Genomic DNA, 14,009 nt, shown 5'->3' on the forward strand with positions numbered 1-14,009 from the left:
AAGTCTTTCTGTTTTGGCTGAAGCATATTTTAAAACTTCTCTATTGTAGCCTGAGAAGGAAGATAAAATAGAGTGGGAGGGGGAAGGAGGAGTGAGGGGGAAGGAAAAAAGTTGGTAAAGCAAATTATTAACAACTTTGTATATTGGATTTAATGAAGGCTGGAGGCCTATTTGCTTAAAGAGCCAACAGGGGCATTATGGGAGCAGTATGGAAATGGCTCATATTGACGACTCCCCCCCCACACACACACACATAACACCTTAGCATATTTCTGATTGGTGATGTAGGGAAGCTGTAAAGTCTTTGTAGCAATGCTGTTGCAGTTCCACAAATCAATGGTTTCTGATTCTGGAGAGGTCTTTGAGATTAAGGACAATGGACATGATTACAAATATAAAAGTCTAGAAGGTGCCAGGTTTCTCCCTAGGAACAGTGTTCCTTCCTTTCAGGCATCATTTTGTAATGGTGAAGTGGGGAAAGACCGCAAGGGTGCAAGAAGTGATGAGAAGGGGCCTCAGCAGTCAGCAGAGAACAGGACCCACAGCAGTTCTTTAGAGAGCCTGAGGGGGCGTCCTCAGGCACGCGGGGAAGGCTTGCATAGATTGACCAGTTGCTGAGGATGCATAATAGTGTTTCCCTTTAGACAGCCTCCTGGTACAGGGCTGATGGAGCAGAAAATGTGGCCAGGCCAGGGCCACATGGGACAACGACTGTCAAGCTACACATATTGCACCAAGATAAGTGCTTTTCGTTTCACACCTCAATTTAACTTTTTATTCTGAGCAAAAAATAAAACTTTTGTGGAAAGTGTATATATATACACACACACACACACACACAAGAAAAAAAATTGCAGCAATTGGGTTAAAGATAAAATAACCTAAAGTGCTTTTTATTTTATTATTTCTTTAATATACCAATATGAGGTTCTGCAAACTCGTCCCTTGGGACACATTCAGCATTATAACTAATAAGTCTCTCAGGAAAAGCCACCCACCCTCCATTATCCCCATCTGTCTACTGCCTTGCCACTGAAGGTAAAACTCTCCAAGCTACTGACTCCCAGATGTGGTGAAGAGAAGTCCCTGGCTTCTACCTAGAGAGGTCTCCACACATTAAGGCCCCTCCTAGGCTTTGTACCATGATCTCCTTCTAAAAGGATTGGGGGGTGGGGCAGGGCAGGGAATTCAATAAATGACACTAACTCCTGTCACCAAACACGATGCCCTCATGAGGCTGACCAGACTGCCAGGAAAGGCAGGGCCACGTTCACTAAGGCAGTTTGGCGATGTCAGCCAGTTTCCTACCACCCCCCCAAGCCCGTGAACTCCAACTCCTGATGCTGACTAGCACTCTGTAAAGGAGAAGTATACCTAGAGATGTTAGTGGGAACTGGAAGTATAAATCTGTGGGGTGAAAATGGTTACGGTTACCATGGGAAGAAAAAAGGCCTGATCCCACCTTCTAGAAGTCTGCAGGCCTTCCCCAACCTTACCCTAGATTCATTCCTGGGTTTAGGAGACCACATTCTCCATGAAGGCTCTGTCTGGCTCCCCTTCAGCCAGCTGCCTGCTCTTCTCCAAGGCCCTTGGCACTAACAGCCATGCTTACAGAAGGGGGTGGGGAGGGTGCGTGCTGGGAGAGGAAGGGAAGCTTGTCTGCCCTATGGAATAAACCTACTCTTTACAACCACCCGCTAACATTTTAAGCACACTCCTGATTTTTCAAAAGCTGATTGGATTTGATAGTCCTCCCTGTAATCTCGAGTCACCTGCAAAAGGCAAATACTTCAAATGGAAAGATCTGTCAGCCTAAATACTGTTTTAAGATGCTTCTTCATCACCCTCAATCTTTGGAGGATGGAAAAGCCACTGGCCTGGGTTGGCTCAGTCTGGTAGTACGGCCCTGGCTAACTAAGGAAGAAGCAACATTTAAACCATAGACACTTCTAGTGGCTTTCCCCGGACTCCTGTGTCCCACCTGAGCTCCCAGGGAACTGAAGGCCAGGTGACCCTAGGTGTGTCACTTCTGCCCTCCTCCCACATACCTGTGGGATCCCATTGTGCCGCTCTCTCAGAAGAGGTAGAGAAAATAGCTAAGGTCCTAACCTCAAAGCTTCCTATGGGTTCAATGTCCAGAGACGGCTGAGGACATGCCATGCTCAGCAGCTGGCTTTCCAGGACTAACCCCCTGTGGTAACAGAAAATTCCTCCTGCCTCATCAGTTTCTGCTGAGGTCAATGGTCACCAGAACCCACCAGCCTTGTGGGGAGGGACGTGCAGAAGGTCAAAAGGAAACCAATTCTGCCTAGATGCCTAGAACGAGAAAGCACCAGCTGCTTGTGGGTTAAACCCATTCCTCCTCACAGCAGCAACGAGGTTCACCACCACTGCCCTCCTGTCCAAGTCTGTCCCTGAACACCCTGGAAAAGGCAGAACTTCTGGTTCCCAAAACGATCTGCTCTGGACACTGTCTTGGCTGGCCCTGAGTAATGGCTCAGAAAACACGAGGGTGACAAAGGCAGACCTCTTTACATTAGGGAATGGAAAAGGAAGGCAAGATAGGGGCCACTTCCTGCCGACATCACTGACTCAGGAGAGGCCTGTTTGTGGAACCCTGCTGCTCGGGGGCTCTCGGGAGACACTGGGCTGTGCCCAGCATCTGAGCTCAGTGAGCCTGGTGAGAACGCATGATTATATTACTATAGCCAGTTGAGAGAAATTTTCCATTTTAGTGTGGATTGTATTTTATGTTTTATGTTTAGAGGCAAGGACTTGGAGCCAAAGGCAGACAGATGGATGTAATTCTATACACAAATCAAAAAACAATTCTTCTTTCCTAAATATAACACAAGTTAATCAAACATTCCAAATGAGATAACTTATTGCAACATTTCAGGCTTTTTGGTGGAAGGGGAATTTTTTGTTTGTTTTACCCTGAGTAGAAGATCATCGTTTTGTATTTTTTTGTTTGTTTTTGTTTTTGTTTAGAAATCTTATGACTAAGCTGAGCAAGTCATATCCTTCTTTGCACTGTACTAGGCTGTATGCAAAATCCAGAGGGGTGAGGGGCTGAGATGGGAGGGGCAACCAAAAGCCTGGTTAGAACCTGGAACCAGGATACCTGGCCTGCCAATTACAAGCCACCTTTAAAACACCTCCCTTAAAGCTACACCAAAATGCAGCTCTTCTGCTCTGAGGAAGAAAAATACCATTAAAGGAAGGCAGAGCACCGACCAGCAATTGGCCATAAGCACGCATGTCCACTCTAGGACAAAACAGGGATGTTTCCCCAGAAAAATTCACCGCAATGGCAACCAAATGAGAGACGGAAAAAACCAGGAAGGCAGAGGCTGCGATCATGTTGCTAGAGCCTGCTTTGAACACACTGACAGAGCAAACAGCTCACCTAGGGCCCCCGCAGAACCAGATCACCCCCACAGCTTCGGGCCAGGCTTTCAGCTGCCCACGTGTGCTGCAGCTGGACGCAGGAAGACACCTGCCACAGTCACTCTGAGCTCCACTGACACCAAGCGCAATCAAAACCACCTCACCCAGTGCCTGTCCGCCTCACAGCTGTCTCACCTGCTTTGCCACCTCCCTCTCTGATGGAGTGAGGGTCTGGCCTTCAGAGCAAGCTTCAGCCTCAGACTCAAAAGACACACAGGAGGAGCAACACTAGACACACTGAATTCCACGGCCCAAACCACAAGGCCCCAGTGCAAGTGATGGGCAACATCAGATTGATGGAAACCACACCCTTTCATTTAGAATTTTTATGCATACAAGTAACCTTAATTTCCAAGTTCACATGACAATAAGCAAAAGTGACATACAGTGCAGCCAAACAGTTCATGTATAACTTAGCTTTTTTTTTTTTTTTTTTTTTGTTGGTTTTTTTCCCCAAAGATCAGTTCCTTAAAATGGATGCTCCTGGGATATGAATAAAGAAAATATATCTGAAAGGTGAGGATTTCAAACAGTAGATTTCTTCATCCTTCAAATCGCTGATTCCATGATGGCAGGCATCACACCTTCCGTATGCTTCCTGCTCGCCCTCTTCCTGGAGGGGAGCACCTGCGGGCCTCTCACTTGGAGAAGCTGCTGGCCAGGCCCAGCTCCTCCTCCCCCTGCAGTAGTGCTTCAATGGGAATCAGATTGGACGGTGTGTCCAGGCTCTGGAGGGACAGAAACTCTGACACATCCATGGCACTTAACGTTTCTGTCTGAGGGTCTGGAGGAGTATCTGCTTGTCTGCTTCGCTCACAGGAAGAGGGCACGGCAGAGGATGATGACAGGGGGACAGAGGGTGCGGAAAAAGTCTGTGGCGGTAGCTGCAGGCTGGGCCCATCAGGAGGCTGGGGGCTCGGCTCTGGAGGGGGCGGGGAAGAACAGCCCTTTCTCCGGCCAGCTGCCCGCTCCTTGGCAGAGTCCCGGCATGCACACTGACACTGACACGCCTCCTCTTGCTTGATGATGATCACGGGAACACTGAGGCCAATCTGCTGTACAGAGCTCCCTGCGAGAGAGGCGACAGACACTGCTCTTCAAGTGGCTGCAGGGCACAGGGGGGCCTAGGCCAGGTGAGAGCTGAGTGCCATGGAGGCAGGAATGTTGGGAAGGATGGATGCCATGCTCCAAGACCAAGGCCCTCTTCCTTAGAAAGCCACACACACAGTCTAGATGCACCCTGTATTTCCAGACATCCTCTCCCCTGCACCCTCTGTGCAAGCCACAGCAGGCGCCTCCCTTTTCCTGAGATGTTCTTCTTACCTCTGAAGACCCAGCTCACCCCCCTCCTCTCCTGAGGCCCCCAGGCAACGTCTCCAGCAGGCTTACACCTAGGCCTGCTGGAGGGCAGCCGCCTTGTATAATGCAGAGCTGATGCGTCCCTCCGTCCCCTCTGCCCACACTGTACAAGACTTGTTCAGTTTCACCTGCCCGAGAGGCTCTGAGCTCCTTCTGGACATCTCACTCATCTAGGTGGCCCCAGTCACTGACACACAGTAGGTGTCTGTAAACCTCCTTTCACACAACCAGCCGTGTGCACACACGCTCTGTGAACTCAAGACAGGCTTTGTGTGTCTGAAGAGAGCTAGGGACCACGGGGCAGGGGGATAGAGCGGGAGTCGGAAGGCCTGAGAACTAGTGCTTCAGCTCTGCCACAAAGTCATTTGTGACTTTAGGGGACTCATTTAATCTTTTAGGGCCCCAGTTTCTTAATCTAGAAAATAAAAAGTATGAAAAAAAGGACCTTTCGGTTCTATATAATCACTGACCCAGATGCTATTTCTTCACCAATGTAATTAGAAAAGAGTCCAGTGAATTAACAACTGCCCTCTTTAGCAGTAACTGTGATTCAAACATTTTTTTATGACTACATTTAAAAACTGTATCGAAAGGGAAGAACTCTTACTAGCTTCAAAATGTTAAATGTGACACTTATGCCGTAAGTGCACTACCCTCCAATACTTACGAGAATATGAAATACTCTAATAAATAAACAATACAGTGTGACAAACTTGATTTTAAAGTTTCAAAAACTGGGCAAAGCAACAATTAACTGTGCCTCCAGGGGCCCAGAGAGTTGACTTTCTTTTAAAGTTCACACAGAATCACATACCTGTGCTGCTGGCTACTGGTACCGCAGTGGTAAAGAACACCTTCTCAACTTTAGATGCTTGCTGCTGAAAAAAAAAAATCATATTTATGGCCACTCAAATATGGTAGATCTGTCACTCCCATAAGTTAAATTTTAAAAGACATAGGCCATTTCTCTAATGACCTGAAGCCTCCCCCAGTTGTAATGGTGATCCAAGAGGACAGAAAACCCTCAGTGCGCAGGGATTTTTCCACTGAGTGATGTTTTGTTTGTGTTCTGACATGAGGTCAACCCACTGATTGACATTCAGTGCGGGCAATGTAGCCAGCTTTGTCCCCCACTACTTGGCTGTCTCCAGCTGCCTAATCCAGCAATTCTGTGTGCCCAAAGGCTCCTCCAAGGTTGCTTTTCCCAGGCTGATAATCTCAGAGGGAGCCACGGGGCTAGTGTGCCCTATAAGCTCTCCACTCTTCGCCATTCCTCAGTATTTCTATGAGGCCGGAAAGTTCTTTTCGCCCCCAAGGATTAAGCTGAATGCCAAGGATATGCTAAGACTTCCTCTCACAGGTAGAATAGCCCAGGTGAAGGTCCTGAGCACAGGGTAGTTGCTCAAGGGTCCTGGACTCTGCCACACCTGATTCAAGTCCTAACTCTGCCACTTATTAGTTGTTAAGGTCAGGCAAGTGATTTAACCTCTTAGTCTCAGTATCCCCGTTTGTAGAAATGGAGATGATAACCAAAGAACCTCCCAAAAGACCCCCACAAGGATGAAATGAGAGAATGCACATAGAGTCCTTGATACATGGTGAGCGTTCGGCAAACATTAGCTACTTATATTTAATATTATTACTAAACAGGACTATAAAGTTGTGCCCAGAAATCACCCTAATCACTTTAGTACATTTCCTATTAAATTGGCTACAGAGTTTCTACTTTCTTCAAGTCTTAAAAGGGCTCTGCTTTTCATCCCTTTAAAGAAAAAAGAAAGGATGTCTAGGAGGAACATGAAAGCTTCTGGCTAAGTTATAGAAGATGACATTATAAAATAATGGTGAAAAAGTTAGATCCATATTTAAATACATGAAAATGAATTGTGTGGGAAAGGAATGACCACACTTGTTCCATGCAGCATCCCAGGGCAGATCCAGAAAAAAATGATAAAACCTATATGGAGGCAGACTGGGTCACAGACTGAAAAGACCTGTCCAGTAATTCTGGCCATCTCAGAATGGAACTAGGCCACCTCCATAGGTGGCCGACAGCCCACTTCTGAAATTTGAGTGCTCTCGCCACTTAGCCCTAAATAGTTTGTTTGAGAGCATCCATCACCCACCTATCCAGACATTCTCTTACCTGGTGTCCCTAATTCCTACTCACACCTCGAAGGTCACCTGATCCGTATGGCTAGCCAACAAGCCCTCAGTCTCTGAACCCCTCATCAAGCAGCATGATATAGCAGTCAAGAGCACAGGCTCTGGGATTGGTCTATGCTCAAACCCCAGCTTTGCCACCTATGTGTTGGATGGCCTTAAGCTAGTCACTTAACTGGGCTTCAGCCCTCCATTCGTAAAATCATACCTACCTCCTAGAATTGTGGTAATGCATTAAAAAGTGCTTAGTTAGCACAGTGGGCGACATCTAGAGATACCAACACACAGAAACAGTAAAAATGTCAGTTGTTGCTAGGGGAGAGGGAAAAGAGATGGATAAGTGAAATGGTATTTTTAGGGTGAGGGAATTATTCTGGATAATGTAATGGAAGATACTTGACACCATGCATTTGTCAGGTACCACACAGAGAACAAACCCTAATGCAAACTATGGACTTTAGTTATCAATAATGATTGACCAATTATAACAAATGTATCACTGATGCAAGGTGTTAATAGGGCAAACCGGGACGGGGGGGCAGGAGACAGGGTGTATGGGAATTCTCTGTACTATCTGTTCAATAAAACAGAGAAAAATTTAACTTAAAAATAATGTACATAGTGCTTAGTTAGCACAGTAAGCACTTGTACATAGTAAGAGCTCAATAAATCACAGCTATTATTTTTTCTATTACCGTTTTTATTATTATTTGGCACTTTACCTACTGGTAATGCTTTCTTTTAAGCATTTTAGCCTCTTTAACTAGAATGTTAAACTTATGAAAAAGAGATCGTGGTTTTCACTTTTCAGTATCCCCCAGAGTACCCACATGGTACCTGGTAAATACCAGGCTCTCAAAATATATTTAATTGAACAAGCAAGTCATTCCCTTATCATCAAGACCAAACACTTTTGTAGAAAATGGCTCTAAGTGGGCTCTGGGAGCACAGATCACTTCTCTGACTTGGCCATCTGACAGGGTCACATCAGTCCCTCATATCAGTATGACTCTGCCTTGGACACAGAACCTACTCTCCTGAAATGTTCTTGGACCTCTGGAGTTTGTTGACTGCTCTCCTGTCCTAGATGACGGGATTAGATTGCAGGTGGAATATCTGTTCAAGTGTCTCCTGATGGGGAAGCTTGAAGGCTGTTTCTCTGCCTCCCTAGGGTAGGTATCAACCACAGCATTCCCTGGATTTATACCACCCAATTCTCGGGAAAATGACTAAGAGAGAGACTTCCATGTTTCAGGGCAGATATGACAACCACTTTCCCTTTTGAAGTAAAAGCCTCTGATCATGTCACCTATGGAAACACATCTGACCCTACTGGGTCTGTTTGTACCCAATACTTACAATTTGTTCTTGGTTTTGCGGTGAACTGGTGGCACCATTTAATATCCACTGTAAGTTCTGTTCTCCCATGACTAGGCTGGACTGCAGGATAGCCGTGTTAGGAGTCGGGGTGATGGTTATAGTGGGATTATTAGTTAGGACAGAGTTGGCACCCAAGGGTAGAGTCTGGACCATGGCTGGCAGGGGCTCAGTAGTACTTTGTGGTTGGGGCGGTGCTGCCATGGCTGATGTCGCTGCCGCTGCTGATGCAGAAGCCCCAGCAACAACAGAAAGTCCTGGTACGATGGGCTGCGGTGCCTGGGGGTGCGGAAGAAACTCTTGATGATTAGCAGCAAACTGTGTGCTGTGGGAAACAGGCACTTCTGGAGGTTGTAAGAGAGCAGGGGGGTTGCCAAATGCAGCTTGCTGGGACCCAGTTCCTAGGGAGGGAGCAGGCGGAGGAGCAGACGGTGCTGAGGCTGGTAGTAGAGGCTGGGGTGGCTCGGAGATGCCAGGCTGCAGTACAAGCGGAAGAGATAAAGATGCTGAATTTCCTGTGGATGGCGGAACATCATTGACTGACTCTGCATCACCATTAAAACTTTCAATCAAGGCAGCTGGCAAGAAAAAGAAATAGAAATATATATACACATCCCAAGCCACAAAAACACAGTCACTATGGGCTAAACCAAAGACAGTTGAAGTCTATTGGAGCCAATTCCTTCATTGCTAGTAGGCTGGCTTTCTGCTTTTCATTTAATGACACCTCTGGCCCAAGTACCAGGCTTCACGATCAACCTCATTTTCTAAATGTGAAGAGTGAGTATAGGTCTTAGCAGAAAAACACGTGTCCTAAGGTTTGTCTAGAAATGCGGCTAGACATCAGTTTTTGGCATGACCAAGGTGCACACTTTCTGACTAATGTGCCGCTTCAGAGACAGATTCTCATTCAAACAGTCTGAGCTCTGCATCTTACAGCTAAGCCTGTGAGTCCTGCCCACTTATAAACAGGGTGTCACATCAGAGAAAGAGCTCACAGCACCTCTCATTTTTAAGCGCCAACAAGAGCTTTTGGAACAGGAGACCCTCTTTTTTTGAGCATTTTGGGAAAGTAGACCCTAGAGTAGACCCTCATTGAGGGAAGCAGGGGAAAAGATGGGAATGAAGTGTAAGGCCCTTACCCTTCTAACCACTCACTGAAACTCACTTCACTCAAAGGAACTAAAATAATCCCATCATGCCCGTCACTCAGTGTCTCAGAGTGTGAATTCCCTCTCCCAGGGCTGAGATCCGGGCAGGAAGAGAGTCTGTATGACAAACCTGTCTGTTGAGGATCATCCTGAATTGCCGTGTCATCTGAATTCTGGAACATTGATTTAAAGATGATTGCTGGTGAGAGTGTGCTGAGATCCTGGCCCTGTGGAGACGGACAAGGACAAAGATGTCAGTCCCGCCATCAGAGGACATTCTTCACCGTGAGAAAACAGAGAGCAGCAGAACTACAATGATCTTCTGATATGCTTCTGGTTTCTAACTTTTCCTTTTTCGGGCAACATATATATCCCTACACCTCAGATATTCACCATGTGGGTCCTCATATGCCCTAAAAGAGAATTCAACAAGTTGACTAGCAGGCTGAATGCCTGTTTTCATGAAGTTTTACTGGAACACAGGCGTACTCATTCACTGACTATCCATGTGCTTTCAGCTACAATAGCAGAGTTTGAGGAGCTGTGAAGAGACCGTATGGTCCACAGAGTCAAAAATATTTTCTATCTGGCTCTTTACACACACACACACACACACACACACACACACACACACACACACACACACACAAAGTGTGCTTACCCCTGCTCAAGAAGTCCAAATTCTATATAAAAATGGGATTGAATAATATCCATTACTTACAACTTGCTTTTCTCGTGTAATAATATATTGTTAATACCTTTCAAGATCATTACCTAACATCTATAGTATTCTAATATGTACATATGGTAGTGAATCAAAACAATATAAAGAACTTATGACAGGCAATAGTGATCATCTTATATGCACTATTGTCTGTCATTACATTGATTCTTTGTAATTCAAAATTAAGAAAAGACCAGAGTCATTTATAAAGATAAAATATGAAAAACAAACACACACACACATATTGCCCTGAGGACCTGAGTCTTAATGGGCACCAAATAAAATGACCACCTCCAGGCTTCCCTTTAGTTAAGGGAAGGGGAAAAACAGCAATTCTTTTATCTGCAATCCACCTCCACCCATGCATTTTGTAGGGCAAGAGTGACAAAGGCAGCCTCCAAGAGTCTAGACAAGCACTAGAAATAAGTGCAGCAAGGGGGGCAGGGACCGGGAGGCCGTGGCAAGCTGGAGAGCATGTGCCTTGTCACCTGACAGGCTTCAGTGGAACCCTGCCATGTGGCTCTGCAGGCTGGGGAGTACCAGAGCTCAAGAACAGCCCCAAACTGGAATTTTAGGTGACATCTACTGATCTGTAATTAAAAGCAAGCAACTGAAAACAATTTGAAAGCACCGTGTAAACCAAACAAAACCTATCTCCAGGCCAGATTTGGTCCAAGTGCTGACTTGTGCTTTAAGGTCATTCTGTAGCAACTCTGCTTCCAGGAGGGAGAAGGACCACTCTGGGGCTGGGCAAAGTAGTGAGCAGAACTGTCCACCCAGCTAGAGGTCCTCAGAGAGGAGACTGCCCTTTGGAGCCAAGGGACCACTTATTCTAGCATGATTCCATCATCTGGAAGAATGAGAAAGGAAGTTGAGTGACTCTGATGGCCAGCATAATGGAAGCTGAAAGCAGAAATCTATGTGAGGCTTTAGCTTCCCACACACAGGAAGTGAAGAATCGCAGGAAATAGTGGCCTTCAAACTTTTCATCATGACACAAAGTAATACACTTTACATTATAAATATATATGTAATATGAAGTATATTATATATTGTATATGCTTCATATTACATATATACCCATGTATATAACTGAAACAAAAGCCTATGAAACAGCCGTGGCTGGTGTGGCTCAGTGGATTAAGTGCTGGCCTGTGAACCAAAGGGTTGCCGGTTTGGTTCCCAGTGGGGGCACGTGTCTGGGTTGCAGGCTGGGTCCCTAGTTGGGGATGCGCAAGAGGCAACCCATGGATGTATCTCTTGCTCATCAATGTTTTTCTCTCTCTCTTTCTCCCTCCCTCCCCCTCTCTCTAAAAATAAAAATAAAATCTTAAAAAAAAAAAAGCCTATGAAACAGCTTATCCTTACTATATGCAATGTCTTCTAATACTTTCTATTTTATTGATGTCCATAAAATGCTGATTATAAATACTATTTTATAACCCAATAAAGAGGCACGACTCAGTTTGAGAAACAGTGGGCTAACAACTATCACTAAGCTATAAACTTTGCAACTTCCTCATGGTTTTTTTTTTTTTTTGTTCTACCTGTTTACAACTCATCAGAAATAACACTGTTAAAAAGAAATGAACCTGTGCGACTCCAAAATATTATGTAGAATGTTCACAGCAGTACTACTCATATTGGCCCCGAACTAGAAAACATCCAGATACCCAAGGGAAGTAGAAAGAACAAACTGTGGCGTATTCATTTAGTGTAACTGTTCGATAAGAATGAATGATCTATTACTATATGCAACGATATGGATTGATTTCTTAAACATAATGCTGAAAGCAAGAAACTGGCATAAATGATTGTATACCTCATGACTCCAATTATACAAAGCACAGAAACAGTCCAAATTCATCACTGGTTGTTATAAGTCGGGCTAGGGATTATCCTTAGGGAGAGAGGTCATAGCTGTTAGGGGGCACGAAGAGGGTTTCTGGGGTGCTGGGACAATTCTGTTTATTCATTTGAGTCCTGATTACATGGATGTGATGAATTGTGATAATTCATTAAGCTATACGTTCATGACAGGCATACTTATCTTTATGTACATTAATATCAATGAAGGATTTTTGTGTTTTTTTTTAAATAAAAAAAAGGAAAAAGTTAAGTGCTGAGGGGACTATGATTCAGCCACTGCCAGGCTCCAGTGCAGAACCCTGGGAGCAGCTCCCAGAAGTAGAGAAGTCAAGAACAGGCTGGGGCCGGGAGCGAAGAGGAGAGAACACTGGGAGCTGTGTGGGACCAGAACGGATCCTGGAGCTCAACAGCCCAGAGGCCCAGCAGGCTGTTCTCCACCCACTTCCACCCTCCTCTTACAAAGATTTGAGGAAACCAAAGCTCACTACTAGGACATATTTGGCAGCCTAGAAACCCACAAAATGATGATTGCATGAAATTTTTTCATTTGATTTTAACAACCCATAATTTTTTTAAATCAAAGTAAAATAAAGCAAAATTAATCTTATGACTCCAAGGAATTATGGCCTTAACTTGAAAGGCTAAAAACGAGACTATTTCCAAATCTGGGATAAATGCCGGACGACAAAGACACAATGTATAATTTGACCTCAAGGAATATAGCAGCCTAGCAGCTCTCTTGCTAGGGAACACTGTAGTAGAAAAGGAGATCCCCCCTTTCTACAAGCACTTAAAAGTTCTCTCACACCATGATTCCTCCCCTGTGGCCCCAGGCCTCCAGAAAGCTCGGCAACCTTATGTCACAGCCTAGCCAGGGAGTCAGCCCCTACACATTTACCACAATCTCTGAGATTAGAGACAGATTGTAATCAGAAATCTTAGATTGTATAGCTCAAAGGTTATCTAGGCCACCCAATACAGAAATTTCTTTTAGAGCATTAGCTCTGAACTGTGAATATGCATAAAAATCATATGAAGTGCTTATTTAATGTTTTTCTTTGTTCTTCAGATTGGTTAATTTCTACTGACCCTATCTTCAATGTAACTGATCCTTTCTTCTGTCATTTCCAATCTGCTGTTAAGCTCATCTAGTGAATTTTTTATTTCAGATAAATTTTCAGTTGGTACATTCTTTATAGTTTTTATTTCTCCACTGAGATTTTCTATATAGTCAATCATTACAAACATACTCCTTTATGTCCCTGAGCTATTTAAAAACCCTTGCCCAACTCTAGAACACTGAAACAGGCTAGGAGAAAATGACTGGATAGAAAATATAACTCTGTTCATTTATCTCCCAGCCTACAAAAAAAAATCAGTTTATTCTCACATATTGAGATTAAACATGCACATATTAAGTACAAAATCAAGGCCCCTCAAAACTCTGAAAATCAATATACCATTCACAGCATTGATTCACTATTTCCTCATTTTAAAATAAAAATCCTTGTCTACTAAGTCTAACACCTGGCTCATCTTGACGTCTGTCTCTGTAGATTACCTTTTCTCTTGCGTAGGGGTGATGATTTCCTGTTTCTTTTCATGTTTACTAATTTTGGATTACCCGAAATTAGTGTATTGTAAATAATACATTATAAAACTCGGTTCTGCTATGCTTCTTGGAAGAGTGTTCGCTTTAACATCCCACTGGCCAGGCTGACCTCCAGCTCCGAAGTCTGTCTTCCCCGCAGCGGCAGCAGCTGCAGTAACTGTCCACTGCTTTAGCCTTAGTTGGGCTGCTTAGGGTCTGCCCTACACATCTATAGTTCAAGGGTCAGCTTGAGATTTGGACAGTTTATACAACAACTTGGGGTTCCCCCTTTATGGTTCGCTCCCTTCCAGGCTATGCCGCCTCA

General features: G+C 44.7%; 1 protein-coding gene and 1 pseudogene across 2 annotated transcripts in view; one reads left to right on the forward strand and one right to left on the reverse strand.

The window, feature by feature from the left end:
* Positions 1–242: 242 nt before the first annotated feature.
* Positions 243–14,009, reverse strand: part of MTF1 (metal regulatory transcription factor 1) — a 40,882-nt gene continuing 27,115 nt past the window's right edge. The window contains exons 8-11 of one of the 2 annotated variants that reach the window (XM_090269144.1): positions 9,631–9,727; positions 8,332–8,927; positions 5,624–5,684; positions 243–4,519 (exon numbers count right to left, since the gene is read on the reverse strand). In XM_090269144.1, the coding sequence (XP_090125270.1) occupies positions 4,089–4,519; positions 5,624–5,684; positions 8,332–8,927; positions 9,631–9,727 (1,185 nt within the window). In that variant the 3' untranslated portion in view covers positions 243–4,088. Of the gene's footprint in view, positions 4,520–5,623; positions 5,688–8,331; positions 8,928–9,630; positions 9,728–14,009 lie in introns of both variants that reach the window. The other variant, XM_090269143.1, reaches the window with a different exon arrangement.
* LOC150014631 (small nucleolar RNA SNORA36 family) lies at positions 13,315–13,463 on the forward strand (annotated as a pseudogene).

The sequence above is a fragment of the Furipterus horrens genome, unplaced genomic scaffold, assembly GCF_987537825.1.
Source record: "Furipterus horrens unplaced genomic scaffold, mFurHor1.1.pri manual_scaffold_3, whole genome shotgun sequence".
NCBI classification, from domain to species: domain Eukaryota; kingdom Metazoa; phylum Chordata; class Mammalia; order Chiroptera; family Furipteridae; genus Furipterus; species Furipterus horrens.